This window comes from Mandrillus leucophaeus, unplaced genomic scaffold (genome assembly GCF_000951045.1).
Source record: "Mandrillus leucophaeus isolate KB7577 unplaced genomic scaffold, Mleu.le_1.0 Scaffold123, whole genome shotgun sequence".
NCBI lineage: Eukaryota > Metazoa > Chordata > Mammalia > Primates > Cercopithecidae > Mandrillus > Mandrillus leucophaeus.
In genome coordinates, this window is record NW_012100654.1 from 3,381,944 (window position 1) to 3,396,783 (window position 14,840).

At 49.0% G+C, this 14,840-nt stretch overlaps 1 protein-coding gene across 1 annotated transcript in view; it reads left to right on the forward strand.

Annotated features, from left to right (window-relative positions):
* Positions 1-14,840, forward strand: part of MYLK (myosin light chain kinase) — a 226,897-nt gene that overhangs the window by 111,146 nt on the left and 100,911 nt on the right. Inside the window, exons 11-13 of the mRNA XM_011971548.1 lie at positions 565-717; positions 13,246-13,383; positions 14,234-14,431. Of these exons, the coding sequence (XP_011826938.1) occupies positions 565-717; positions 13,246-13,383; positions 14,234-14,431 (489 nt within the window). The remainder of the gene's footprint in view (positions 1-564; positions 718-13,245; positions 13,384-14,233; positions 14,432-14,840) is intronic.

Sequence of the window (14,840 nt, forward strand, 5' to 3'; positions counted from 1 at the left end):
TGCATAGAATAAATGCACCTAACTGCAGCATTGGGATGCAGAATTGCTTTTTGATAAATATCTACAGTGGAAAATGGAATCCTTATTTCTGGAGACATCCAGAGCTGGGCACCCCATGTTCAGCCCGGGAAAGCTCTGTTTTGCTTGAGGCTAGACTATGGGCCAGATGACCCTGTAAGATTCTTTCCAGGCTCAGAATTCTGTGAAGTTGAGGATGTGGATTTGGAGACTGTTCAACACAGAATGCCCAAAACTGTGTCCTTTTCCCCCCTACATTCTTAATTCTTCCGGATTCTCCCTTCCCAGCCCCTCCAGGCCCCGTCTTCCTCCTCCACCACACAATTACTCCCTTTCCTTCATCTCCTTAGCCCCTGGCTCTTTCTCCAGCCCATAAGCCTCTGTCCTGCTGGCTGGAGATGTGCGTGGTACATTATTAGCCCTCAATGGATCTGAGCAAGCATGATAAGCCTCAGCATCATGACAGCAGCAACCCTGATGAGGACGGGGCTCCCGTCCCTCCTGCCAGTGCTGCCTGGCCTGAACCTTCCTGTGCTTCCTCCACAGGACAGCCCATCCAGTACGCTCACTCCACCTGCGAGGCTGGCGTGGCTGAGCTCCACATCCAGGATGCCCTGCCAGAGGACCATGGCACCTACACCTGCCTGGCTGAGAATGCCTTGGGGCAGGTGTCCTGCAGCGCCCGGGTCACCGTCCATGGTAGGAGCCTCCGGGCACTCGGGTAGAAGCACCTTTCCTGCAGACATTTCTGCTTTGGAGGAAGGGCACATTTGTAGAAAATGGTATCATGAGCCAAAATCTAGGGAGCAGAGGTGCACATGGCACTTCTTCACACCATTACCAGCGGCAGCTACTGTAACAGAGGAGTGGCTGCTGCAGCCTCTTAGGGGCAGAGGAGAGGTTCCTTAAAAAGTGCTGCACCTGAAGGTAGGAAATGAGGGAGATGACCTCCAGGAGTTCACAGTGACAAGGGTCTGCCATCAGAGGTGGGCTTTTCCTCACCGCCTCACTCCACTGGGGCCACGGAAAGATATGGGGGAAAGAGATGAGGACTCCCTTAGCTCCAGAAGCTCCAGGTCTGGTCAGAAGAAAACCTCACACACTATAGAAAGACTTGGGAGAGCACTCACATATTCCCCGAGCAGACAGTGGCCTCACCAGTGACCCCTTGCATGCTGGGGGACCCTGGCCACAGTGTGCATGTTGAGGCTTCCAGAGGGCCACAGGTTGTCCCCTTTCTGCCCCCCTTCTACTCACGGGCCCAGGCTTGTTTTTACACATCAGCAGCCTGGTCTCCAGTAATCTGATTATCATGGTCATCCATTCATCAGCCAAGCACTTAGTCCCCAGGAACTGCAGGGAGCCACAGACTCAAGACAGATCTGTCTGGGCTGTGGTATCAGCAGGCCTGGTGACAGTTCCCACAGAAGTGCTTCTTGGGTCCGGGGCTTTCAGGTAAGCCTGATCCCACCCTCACCCTGAGCCTATGCCCCCCGCTTCTGTGCATGACTAGGTCCTCTGGTGCTAGCACTGGGTGCAGCGTGACTGGCCTCCCAGCAGACAAGCAGGAGGATACATCTCTCCCTTCCCCAGGGCTCAGGCCTGTCAGGAGCATCTCCATATTGTATGAGTAGCCACTGTCTGGGAGGCTGGCTGCAGGAGGTAGTTTCGCAGAAAAGGGAAGGGGAAGAAACATTTGTGGCTTACCGTGTTAAATACTTTCACCTCACCTCTATTCTCTCACTGAGACCTCAGTAGCCTAGGGGACAAGGATGCTGTCCTGATTTCAGACAGAAGGCTCTGGATGTCTCAGGAAGTTAATGTAACTTGCCTAAGCGCATCACACTAGTTTGCAAAACTGGCCCCTGGAGCCAACAGCCTGTGACTTTCAAGTCTGTGCTCATTCCTATGCCCTGACCTTTTTCAGAGGGCACATCCCCTGGCCCAAAGGGGAAGACTGGCCACTGTGGACTGGGCAATGTCAGTCCCTTAGGGATGAAGGAACTGGCACTGGTGCAGAATGTGGCGGACGCTGGCTCCATGAAGCTCTCTGCCAGGAGTGAGCACGCTCCCTGGGTGCTCTGACTGAAGAGGTGCCTCCGCATGGAGTTGTTACTGGGAAACTGGTCCACCCCTTCCTTCCAGGAAACCCACCACACTGGGCTCAGAGCCCAGCTCTGGCCTCTGGAAATGTGCCAGCCAGATTCTGGTTTACACACTTACCCATTTATCCTCATAGTTGTAACTTCATGACTCATTGGGAGCCAGGTGGGGAGCTCAGGAAATTGTGATAATGAGACTTCAGAGGAAACCTGAAGTGCTGAGAGCCTTGTCTCTGAGGGCCAGGGAGCAGGACTCACCTTCCACCTGGGGGCTCTTCTTGGAGGCCAGCGTGGCCCAACCCCAGAGTCTAGTAAGGAGCAGCAAGAGTCAGAATGCTACACGTAGGGCCGCGTGGCTTAGCCCTCTGTTTTCCGAGACTCTCTCTCCACAGCCGCAGCCAAGGACTAATCCAGTGTCTGTCCTGGCTTGCCTGTGTTTAGATTGGATTAGAGAGACCCAGCTGAGCTAAGAGTAGCCCGGAGGTGGGAGTCCCAGGCGAAGGATCAAGAACTGTTTAGGGCCTTCCTCCGGACTCCCGGGCCTGTGGGGGCTGGGGCCTGAAGGATCACCACCCATCAAAAAAAAAAAAAAAAAAAAAAAAAAAAGGCACAGAGAGGTCTCAGGCAAAAACTCTGCCAAGGAAGTTTGGATTTGCTCTGAGAAGAGGCCTGCATGACAGAACTCCCTCCCAGCGTGGGGGATGTACTGGACTGTAAAGACCAGACAGGCTCAGATACCATAAATGGTGAACAAGGCTGAGGACGCAGCCGCACGCTCAGGCCCGGCAGCGTTTGGGCTCTCTCGGCACAGGATTGGAGCAGGGTGAGCCTGGCACAGTGACACTCCTGGCACGGTGCCCTGAGACACTCAGGAGGCTCGGGGCTGCTCCCTGCACTGTCCTCCGCTGTGGAGTTTTTCTGACTTGATTGGCAGCCCTGTTGGCTCCGGGTCCTGGACAGCATGGGCTGGGGGAGACGATCGCAGTGGAGGTGCTTCTTCCCTACTGCACTGACTGCTGCTCCACCTCTCCCTTAGCTGCCCAGGTCCAGCCCTCTCATGCCCTTAGTGTGGCACCGGGCCATGTTGGGGAGCATGGATGTGGAGCCAGCAGCCTGGGTATGAGTCCTGCTCTGCCACTTACTAGCCCTGCACCCTGGCGTTAGTTAGCATACCCGACCTCACCTTCCTCTTGTGTGAAATGGAGATGCTGACAGTCGCAGTACTGTGAGGATTAAGTGAATGAATGTGCAGAGTATCCCCAGAGCATAGGATAGCACATACCCTCCATAGGTATGTGCTGTGATTATGATTGTCCAGCAGAGCCCACCTTTAAACAAGATACAGTCCTTACAAATGCCAAGACTGAGGAGGGCTTTTCCCAGGGAATCCACTTTGCCATGGTATTGTTTGTTTGTTTGGCCAGGGAAAGACCATCAGAGAATCAGAGGAGGGAGGTGTCCAGCCAGACACAAGCCACAGACACACGTGCCTGCTTCCAAGGGCTCTGGCCACAAGGTGGCGCCATGCAGCAACGCATGTCCCTCCCGTTGTCTTCTCTTGGGGGTGATTGAGGGACAGCTCTGCTGGAAGCAAGCTTATTCTGAGAGCTCAGCAGATACTGTGCCAAAGGCTGGATGCAGGGGCTCTTTCTCACCTCTCGCCTTTTGCCGAGATTTTAGAATCATCAAGATTGCTGGTGCAGCCTTCAGACATGATTTCTGCGGCCAGCCCTTCATGCTTTCTTTGCCTGCCCTTGTCAGTGACTCTCTTCTTCAAATCCCACAAACTCCCACAAATGTCACTTTCTCTGGGAAGCCTAACCTAATCACCCCAGAATGCGGTCCCTGAACACCGCGTGCTTCTAGTATTACATTTACTCATCAACAAGTCTTTACTGCATGCCTGTGTTGATCAGTGCCAGGCATTGTTCTGGGGAAACTGCAGTAGACAGGACAGCTGAGGGCCCTGCCTGCAGGGTGCTTACATTCTGATGGGGATGTGGGCAGCAATCAGCACCTGGCCTCATTTTAAATGCTGGCACCTGCTGTTAACATGAGCAGGTCACAAAGGAATAATTATCAAGAGAAAAAGCCAGTGAACAGGGTGTGTGAATCAAGGGGGTGAGAGGGTGCATCTTCAGTGCTATGAGGAAGGAAGCCTCAGAGGCGTCCATGGCCTGGGGAAAGAGAGTTCCAGGCAGGCAGTACAGCAAGTGCAAGGCCCTGAGTTGGGAGCAGGATTGGCCCGTGTCAGAGCAGCAAGACGGCAGCCTCTGGCTGCAGTAAAGTAAATGGGGAAGTGTGTTAGAAAGTGAGTTCAGAAAGGCGGGGGCACACCATGCAGGGCCTCTGGAGGTGAGGAGAAAGCATTTTACTACATGAAAATTCACATTCATTTTACTCTACTTGCTTGTTTAATTATCTTCCTCTCCAGACTGTAAGCTCCCTGCAGGGAGGGACCACTTCACACGGTGTGTAGAGCCAGGCCTGCCATGGGAGCAGGCATTCCCAAGATGGACGAGAGCACAGAGGTTGCTGAACCTCCCCTGCAGTGCAGGGAGTCATTCCCTAGAATTCCTCGCTTTTCTGGGGGCTCAGTGCCCATTAGGGTGTGCAGGAAATCTGCAAATTACCTTTAAGAGTCCCTCAACAGAGCTGGGTGCAGTGGCTCACGCCTGTAATCCCAGCACTTTGGGAGGCCAAGGCAGGTGGATCACTTGAGCCGAGGAGTTCTTGACCACCTTAGGCAACATGGTGACACACCATCTCCACAAAAAATACAAAAATTCGCTAGGCGTGGTGGCTCATGCCTCTGGTCCCAGCTACTCAGAAGGCTGAGGCAGGAGGATTGCTTGAGCCTGCGAGGTGGAGGCTGATCACACCACTAGACTTCAGCCTGGATGACAGAGCAAGACCCTGTCTCAAAAAAAAAAAAAGAGTCCCTCAAAAAATATTCCTTCTTTTCCCAACACAGGCTAGGGAAAAAAATTCCCCGATGATTAACCAAGCAATGAATGTCCTTCCTCCTGACCCAGCATGAGTCTAAGAGATAATTAATTCAAATCCTTGCAGAGCCCAGGAAGATCTGAAATACAGTATAGATTTCACAGTATTTGGACTGAGTCATTGCTGGGGGCTTCCTTGGGCTAGAATATTTAAAATGTTTTTCCCCCTGGAGTATCTCTGTCAAGGCTAAAATTCTTAAGTGTCTAGATTTACTAATAGCCTGCTAGTTGTGCCCATTTTGACATAGTGTCTCAGCCTAATGGTTTGTTTATTTAACTGAAGGCCTGGTGGGCCTGTTAAAGGCATCTAAGGACATAAAATGTGGGTAAGTTAAAAAGATAAAAAGATGATCTCTAGAATAGATAATAAAATATAACAAACATATTTATTAGAGTATTTGTTTTGATGCAGAACTTTTAATGAAGACAACAGGCACCAGTGAAGTCAGCATTCGCTTGGCAATAAGTTGAGGCACAGTTTGTTTTCAGATTAATACCAGGCACTCTGCGGGGCAGCCTGGAGCCACCTCCTTTGTCTTCCCCGGTTATGCACAGGTACTTTGGACACTATACAATCTGTCCAGTTGACATAAGGTATGGACCCTGACCCCCTTAAGCTTAAAAACACTGACAACTTCTTTTTGTTTTTTTTTTTTTTTGAGATGGAGTCTTGCTCTGTTGCCCAGGCTGGAGTGCAGTGGCGAGATCTCGGCTCACTGCAAACTCTGCCTCCCGGGTTCACGCCATTCTCCTGCCTCAGCCTCCCGAGTAGCTGGAACTACAGACACCCGCCACCACGCCCGGCTAGTTTTTTGTATTTTCAGTAGAGATGGAGTTTCACCGTGTTAGCCAGGATGGTCTCGATCTCCTGACCTCATGATCCACCCGCCTCGGCCTCCCTAAGTGCTGGGATTACAGGCGTGAGCCACTGCACCCAGCTGACAACTTCTTAAATACTTATATTGGCTACAGAGAAATATATTGAAGTAGAATAAATACGAGTTTTAACTTGCCTTTTTTATATATGTTAAGAAGCTTAGTTTATTCAAAACATCTGTCCACAAGCTTTTAACTCTACGAAGGCAAACAATTAATTACATGTTAAAATTTATAACCAATATTTTCATTTTGTGTAGATTGAGTACAGAAATAGGTTTGTGTACCACATGGGTTCTTCGTGTTGCAGAAAGACTTCTGAGCATATACGTGTATGTTTGTGCCCATACCATAGAACTTGAGCCTCATTTGACTAATAGGGCCCTTATAGAGCTTTATAACTCTCCACCTCCACAGCACACAGTCAGTCATAATTAAATCGAGTCCCAGATCAACAATGCTACCCAGAATCGCAGCATTGAGCTCCTAGTGGCAAAACGCGACCCATGTGATGACAGTGGAACTGAAAGTGTGGTTTCCAGGCCCTCACTGGGAGGGAACAGTGGGTGGTTTGGAGGCCATACCTTTATGTTTAGAGTGTGATTATAACTTCTAAGACAGTGAAAAGGCTGTGGTTGCAGTGATCCTTGCTTCCCAGCTAGCAACCCTATCATTACTGGTCAGAGATCTTTTTTGGGATATTATACGTCATGGTTCCTTTCATTCTTTTCCTTGCACACTTCTCTTCCCATTTGCTTCTTAAGTTCTGGAAGGAAGGGAGGCCAAAAGAGAACAAGGCTATGGGAAGAAAAATCCTTTTTATGCCACAAAGTAGCCATTTTGCTGACTTCAAGAAGGTTCTGTGTGGTTAGGAGACAGCTTTTTGTTTAAGGGGAATTCAGATGCCCTGGGGATTTACAGCTTGCACAAACCCCCTGGAAATGGGAAGGGGCTGCGTGGCGTGTCAGCAGGGAGAATGTAACTCCTCTGATGAATCCTCCAGAGTTGACAATCCTGGAATTTAGGGAAAGGAGGAGGCTGGTGGTGATCCCTGGACCATGCTAGATTTTGAACTCCAAATACAGGAAGGTGGGGGAACTATGCTTCCACAGTGCCCCCCCAATCGGTGATCTATTGAATTTTCATAGTATAACGGGATTTGGAGTGAATCAGAATTGCTGTTGCAATGGTATTTTGCATTGTAATAACTAAGGAATATAGCTCATGTTCACAGCCTGAGGAAAATATTTGGTAGATCTAAGATTAAGGCAAAAGTGCATTGAATGCAAATTTGGATCCAGGAGCATGGGGCTTCAGAAAGTAGCACGTTGACCAGCAAATGTTGGCAGGTAGAAAAAAACACTTATAAGGAGAAATTCAGAATTTAGTTGTTTTTCCTGCTAAAACCATAGAAAGAAAAGGAAGGGCCATGGAGGGAAGACGGGAGAATTACTGTAGTGCAGAAGGAGATGCCAGATCGTGACCAGCCCCCAGGACAAAGGCAGCAGTGGGTTCCTAGCGTCAGGTCCCAGAGGAGCTAAAGGCCTTGCTCCTGGTGCTGGGTTTGAAGAACAGGCTTTATTGGTTATTTTATAAGAAGAATTAGTGCAAGAGATAATAAACTGCTCCTGTGTTGTGGGTGTCTAACTCTTCCTCTAAATAAGAGCTTTCCAAAACGCCATGTTGGGTATCAATTTATATTAGCATTTTTAAAGTAAAACCACTATCAATTTGTTTTTAAGAAGGAATTGTTTCGATAGGAAAAGTCTAATTGGCTAGAAAAGCTGGCTTGTTTTATTTAATTCTCATAACAACTCCACTTGACACGTCCAAATTCACTTCACAGATGAAGAAAGTGATGCTCAGGAGGTGATGGCAGCTGCCGGCAGTAGCCCAGCCCATCAGGGGCAGCACCAGGTCCCCACCCGCTTCGGCCCATGTGCTTTCTGCTTGGCTGCTCTGGGATCCTGATAGGTCATTTGTTTGATGCTTTTGCTTCACCAGAGCAATCGTTTCATGTTTAGTTTCATGACTAGGAACTGTCTTCAAAAACTTCTAATGAGTCAAAAACAGCCAAAATGGCAAGGGTGGAAAACTCCATGGGTCAATAGAATCATGAAGTGGGGAGTGCGTATATCTGTCTCTGTCTCTCATTCTCTCCCCCTTCCTTTGCTTCCCTTTCTTCCCGCTCTCTTCCTCACGGTCCCTCTTTTTCTTTTTCTGCTCTCTCACTGTTCTTCCCTTTCTCCCATTCTTGCTCTTTCTTAAGTCCTATTAACAGCTTTGGCTACATGGCATCATTTTTACTTGTCAGCAATCTGCTTTGGCTTATTCTTAGTCATTGTGCTTGTCTTTCCCTTTGGAGGACGGCCCAATCAATCTTTTTCCATTCTGTCAAAATGGGACAGTAGCAGTTTAATGACTGAGTCCGTGAGTGAATTGGCTAATACCAAGTAACAGAGCAACAGATAAATGCACTTTAGGTCCTTAGTCTTAGGCAAGGAAAGCGAGGAGACTAGCCATTTCTGCACTCCAGGAAGAAGGCCCTCTCTGGGCTCAGTCTCAGCAGAGCAGCGGGAAGCACAGCTGTGGGAAAACCCAGGGTATATTTAGTGTGGCCCCATTTGAGCTGGGCAAGTCTGTCACTGGGTCCCGGCAAAGTATCCCTTGCTATTTGTGTGCCATGGCCAGTGTGTGTCCTCCCAAGACGAAGGAGGCTCGGGCTCTCTGAGACAACCTTGCTACTGGGGGCCTTTTGCCTCAGACCCTGGTCCTTAAACCAGGATGCTGCTAGAAGGAGGCTGAAGGATAAGCAGAGAGGAGTGACTCCCAGCATAATGGATAGCTCGGGACACGAATGGCAGTGATGACAGAAAGCTCCTCGTAGAATTGGGATCTGCCTCTGCTCCCAGGACAGTCAAGGGAAAGCACCCAGACCAGGACCCCGCCAGCAGCATCCCCCTCCTCGGGGGGCATCGCAGCCGCAGGACCTTAGGACAGGCGAGCTTCTTTCTCTGAGTCCCAGCTCCCTCCACTGTAAAACAGACACAATCTGCCCAATACTTCCGAGATGTTGAGGATAACACTGAATGAGCTGTGAGCATCTTTTGGAATCCTGGAGCGCTGGGCTTTGTAAGGAATCATCATCACGTGAAAGTTCTGGTTTGAGGGGCGCTTCTCACTGTAGTTCTTATCAGGTTGAATTTCCACAACCGAAGGAGTCAGTTGGGTTGGAAAAGTCAGAAAACATTGATTTTTATACTTCTTGTGTGCCATGTGTTGTTCTAGCTGTTTTACATGTTATTTTTTAATCATCTAAAACCCTGCAATATTACCATGCATTAGACTGATGATGTAGACATCATACTTTTCAGTATTATGTTACCATCAGTTTAGAGGAGAGAACACTGAGGCTTCCTTTGGGAAGCTTGCTTCAGATCACACAGCCAGGGCCATGCGTTGAGAATGCCAGTTTCCATCTGTCCCTTCGTATCTTATCTAAGTCCACGTAAGAGTGAGCATAAACTGATAGAGTCTAGAGGCCAGAGATAAGCCAGAATAATTTGTTTGGCTTTGGAATGAATTGAAATACACACACACACACACACACACACACGTGTTGCCCTTTTCACCTGGCTTGTCTCTGTTCTGCTTTAGTTTTTCTCAGTTGCCAGGGATCTAGGATGTGGGTCAGCTGACAGTGTGTTTGTCCTGGAGCGGTCACCATAGGCACCGTTGGAGGAGACTGGTTCCCTTTGAAGAGATGCCCATGTAACATCCCGGCCTTGTCATCGGAAGGCCTGGGCATGAGCTCTGGGTCTGCCCACACTGGCCCCATGACGTTAGCCAAGTCACTTCCCCTTAGTTAAGTCTCTCCTGGTCTCTACACCAGTACAGTGGAGTGGCGAGTTGGAATTGGGTCCCACCTTGCTGGTCTGAGAACAGGCTTGTTCTGAACATTCATTCCCAATCATTTCCATCTTCCCTTCATTCTTGCTGTAGGGCTTTAGGGAACAAAACACAGGGCCAGAGGCAATGAGTGACACCAGAACTAAATGTCTGCCGATCAGCCGGTTCCTCCCAAGTTCACTCACTCATCTCCTGGAGGGGGTGCAACGAAAGCTTGTCCTCAATTTACTTTGAGATATATCCCTTGATATTTTTAAGCAATGCATTTGTATTCCTAACAGTATTTGCCTCAGGTCATATAAAAATGAGTCTATAACCCTTGGGTGAGGCCCAGACTCCATTGGTTCTTTGGCTGCTGATAAACCCATCACGTAATTGAGCCCAAGTGGATAAATGTGAGTCAGTTCTCATGCCAGCCTCATACAAATGTTCTCATTGATAATGAATGGTTGTATAAAGTATTTTTACCTATTATCTCTTTAAAACTACCCAAAGTCCTGTGATGATACCATGACTCCCCCTAGAGACCAATGAGGAAGTGGGGCTTCAGACGAGGCAGACTAGCCTGAGGCCGGGATCCCCTCCACAGCTGCCGGTGGAACCAGTGAGCTGCCTGGTGGGAGGCAGCTGCCGGGCCACCCTTTCATGTATACTTGTGAGCTCCCAGGGGAGGGAGGGACAGATAGGCTTTTAGTCCCCAATGGCTGAGACCCACAGGGTGACTTGGCTTTGCCAAACCCCTAGACCAGGAAACAGGGGCTGTGGGAAGAACCCAGAGAAGGTGGGGTTGAAGAGGAGACTGCCACAGGCTTGAAGGGGAGTACGCTGGAGTTGGTGAGGTTCCCGTAGCATCTAGGAATTTGAGCCCATCTGCACGAAGCTCTGTGAGGCTGGGGACTCGCTGAGATTGCAGAGGCAGGAACAGGGAGTGCTGTGGAAAGACAAGAACATTTTGTCTTTGAGCCTTCTCAGTCTGTGCGAGACAGGAAATTCCTCAACTCTCCCGAGGCAGCCAGCTTTCCTGACTGCTGCAGCCTAGTGAGAGAAACAAGATAGATCTATCCTTTTCCAGTCGTGTGTCCCCCAAGCCCACTCCCGGAGCCTCCGCCAAGGCCCCTGGCAGCCCTCCGTCAAAGGCTGCGATGCTGAGTCAGGAGGACCGGAGAACAGCAGGGGCCTGAGAGCCCCATCTTCCAGGGGTACCGTCGGGGGGTACCTGCTTTCACACTCAGGCTCCATGCCCTTCAATTGCACCTGCTTTGGGGGAAGTTTTCCTCCAGCCTCTTGGGCCTTCCCAGTCTCTTCCTATCCAGGTTCCCAGAGGCTGGGCTAGGAGAGTTCTACAGTAGGCCTGCTTTCATTTTCAGTGTCAACAGATAAAAATTCAGTGGCAACTTTGGAGGTGAGACCTGCCCAGATACATTACATACCCTGGAAACCTCCCCTATGACTCTGCTTCTTGAAGAAGGTCTAGTATTTGTGGTCTTGTGTTGATAAGAACCCAAAATGCCAGCAACCCTTTCCCCAGAAACTTAGGGTTTAAGTTAGAGATATCCTAACCCTCCCCTTCTCAACAGCTGCACCTGCCAAAAACAAAAACAAAAAATGCTAAAGTGGCATTGCTGAGATTCAAGCTGCCTGGCTCACAGGACCAAGGGAGAGACCAGAGGCTGGGCAGCCATGGCTTGTCCTGCACCAGGATTGTCCTTTGTGAGAGGTGGACAGCAGGGCCAGCCACTCTGCAGCCCCCTCCCCTTCAGCTCCCGTGAGGCGGAGATTCTAAGAATGAGGAAAGGCTGTTCACCCACCTCCACAAGAAACTGAATGCGAGTGAGGGGCCGGGCCTCTCACCCTCCTTGACTTGCCGACACACTCCCTCTCTCAAATAAATTGATTTTTTCTCCCAGTTTTTATTGAGGTATTATCAATGTACAATAAACTACATAGATTTAAGGTGTTCAATTTGATAAGTTTTGCCATATGCACATGAAACCTTTGCCATGATTTTTTAAAGTGAACTTCTCATTGCCCCCAAATGTTTCCTCATGCCCCTTTATAATCCAACCCCCCGTCCCCTGCCCCACGCCACTCCTGATCTGCTTTCTGTCACTGGACTTTGCATTTTCTAGAATTTTATATAAATGGAGTCATCCAATATGTACTCTCTCTTTGTCTGGCTTCCTTTTTTTGTTTGTTTGTTTTTGTTTTTGAGACAGAGTCTTGCTCTGTCTCCCAGGCTGGAGTGCAGTGGTGTGGTCATGACTCACTGCAGCCTCAACCTTCCAGGCTCAAGTGATCTCCCACCTCAGCCCCCCGAGTAGCTGGGACTACAGCTTGGTGTCTTTCATTCAACGTAATTATTGTGCGATTCGTCCCTGTTGTGGTACCCTCAGTACTTCATTCTTTTTTGTTGCTGAGTAATATTCCATTGTGTGGATATATCCCAATTTGTTTATTTACTCACCTGTCGATGGACATTTGGGTCATTTCTAGTTTGCAGCTATTTTGAATGAAGCTGCTCTGAACGCTTGTGTACAAGACTTTGTATGGATATGTGCTTGCATTTCCCTCGCGGACATACCCAGGAGTGGCATGACTAGATCCTAAGGGAAGTATATGTTTAACTTTTTAAGAAACTGCCAAACTGTTTTCAGGAGGTTCTGTACCACCTGCCACACGTATGAGAGTTGCAAGTTCCTCCACATCCTTGTCAAGACCAATTCCTGGGATGTGATGTCTTTTTCTTTTTAGCTGTTCTAATGAGTGTAGTGTCTTTGGCTTTCTTGAGGTGCTTAAAACCTCCTAGGATGGGAATGGAGCACCATATAATTATAGAAAATGATAGACAAGCTCTTCAGTTCTGTCTTAAGAAGAAAATAAATGCCTGTTTGCTTCTATATGTTACACACACAGATCATCTCTGGCAAGATGAACAAGAGACAGAAAACTCGTTGCCTCTGAGGAGAGATGACTTGTGGCCGGAGGATGGGGTGGGAGGGAGACTTTCCATACTCTTTGGTACCTTTTGAATTTTGTACCATGTGAGTGTATCATTTATTTCAAAAAATAAAATGTTTTAAAAACTCACAAACTTATAAAAGCTCATTGTTCATTCTTGGCTATCAGGCAAGAACATCGTCATTGCCAAGCAGAGAAATGGGAGGCATCTTGTTCCTAATGATCTCTAGGAACTCCAAACGCTCTTTATCTGTTAGCTGCCAGTTTCTGGTGGGAACCTGAGCATCAACACCGTCGTGTACCAAGTGGTCATTTAGTCTGTGTTTGTTGAATGAATGCATGAATGTTCACCCCACGTTCTGTTTTCTACCACACAGAAAAGAAGAGTAGCGGGAAGAGCGAGTACCTTCTGCCTGTGGCCCCCAGCAAGCCCACTGCACCCATCTTCCTGCAGGGCCTCTCTGATCTCAAAGTCATGGATGGAAGCCAGGTCACTATGACAGTCCAAGTGTCAGGTCTGTCTCTGCGGCTGTCTCTCAGGGATTAACATGAAAATTGGTTGCAATGAGTATTGCTCTCCAAGGACCTGCTCACATCATTGATCCACCAGAAAATCAGATGGGACCATCAAACGATGGACCCAAAGAAATGGAGACTCTTGTCCTCTCTTTTCTGCCTTCTCTGGGTAGGATTTTCTGGATTCATGATTAAATGGTCCAGAGGAAGAGGATGGCCATATAGCTAGAGCAGTAAGAGATTAATTTGAAGATATAGTGTGGCCAGTGTTGCTGGAAGGTAATTTGAAGACTGGTACAAAACCAAATTATGGGCCGGGCGCGGTGGCTCACGCCTGTAATCCCAGCACTTTGGGAGGCTGAGGCGACAATGGATCACGAGGTCAGTAGGTTGAGACTGTCCTGGCTAACACGGTGAAACCCCATCTCTACTAAAAAATCCAAAAAATTAGCTGGGTGTGGTGGCGGGCACCTGTAGTCCTAGCTACTCGGGAGGCTGAGGCAGGAGAATGGCGTGAACCCAGGAGGTGGAGCTTGCAGTGAGCTGAGATTGTGCCACTGCACTCCAGCCTGGGTGACAGAGCGAGACTCCGTCTCAAAAAAAAAAAAAAAACTGTGAGAACTTCCCAAATCTCAGAAGATGTTCTCAGTTGCTCTATTCAAATTTTAAGGTCCTCCCAACAAACCCACGAGGTAGATCCTGTTCGAATTCCTATTTTACTGATGGGGAAGTGGAGGCATAGAAAGTTGTTGGAGTGTTTCATCCAACATCACTGTATTAAGTGCAGAGTTGCTGCATGGCCGGGGAGGACCTCCCTAACCAATCCCCCTTCCCTTCCTCCTGGTTCAGGGAATCCACCCCCTGAGGTCATCTGGCTGCACAATGGGAATGAGATCCAAGAGTCAGAGGACTTCCACTTTGAACAGAGAGGCACTCAGCACAGCCTTTGTATCCAGGAAGTGTTCCCGGAGGACACGGGCACATACACCTGCGAGGCCTGGAACAGCGCCGGAGAGGTCCGCACCCAGGCCGTGCTCACGGTACAAGGTGAGGCTGACCCACTCAGAGCAAGTGGGAAGGAGGAGCTGTTGCAGCCTCTGCAGAAGTGATTTGGAGGCAAGGAAACCACATGAGGCTACTTTGTTCCCACTGTGGGCCGTCTGCTCCCTCAGTCCTACCCCAGCCCCGGAGGCCAGCTCCCTGTCCAACATCACAAGCTCTGACTGAGTGGGGTGCCCTTCCCAGCTTTCTGAAGTCCCTGCCCTCTCTGAGTTACTGATGCCAAGGTGCATAGAGTACTAAGAGGGAAATCTGTAATATACTTAACAATTTGGCAGTAATAACTTTTGAGGTGAGTTATGGGCTTAACAGGGTCCTTGCCATTAGACAACAATATTTAAGAGGAGAGACAAGTTAAGCACACATAAAGTGAGTGACAACTCTTAATCACACACAT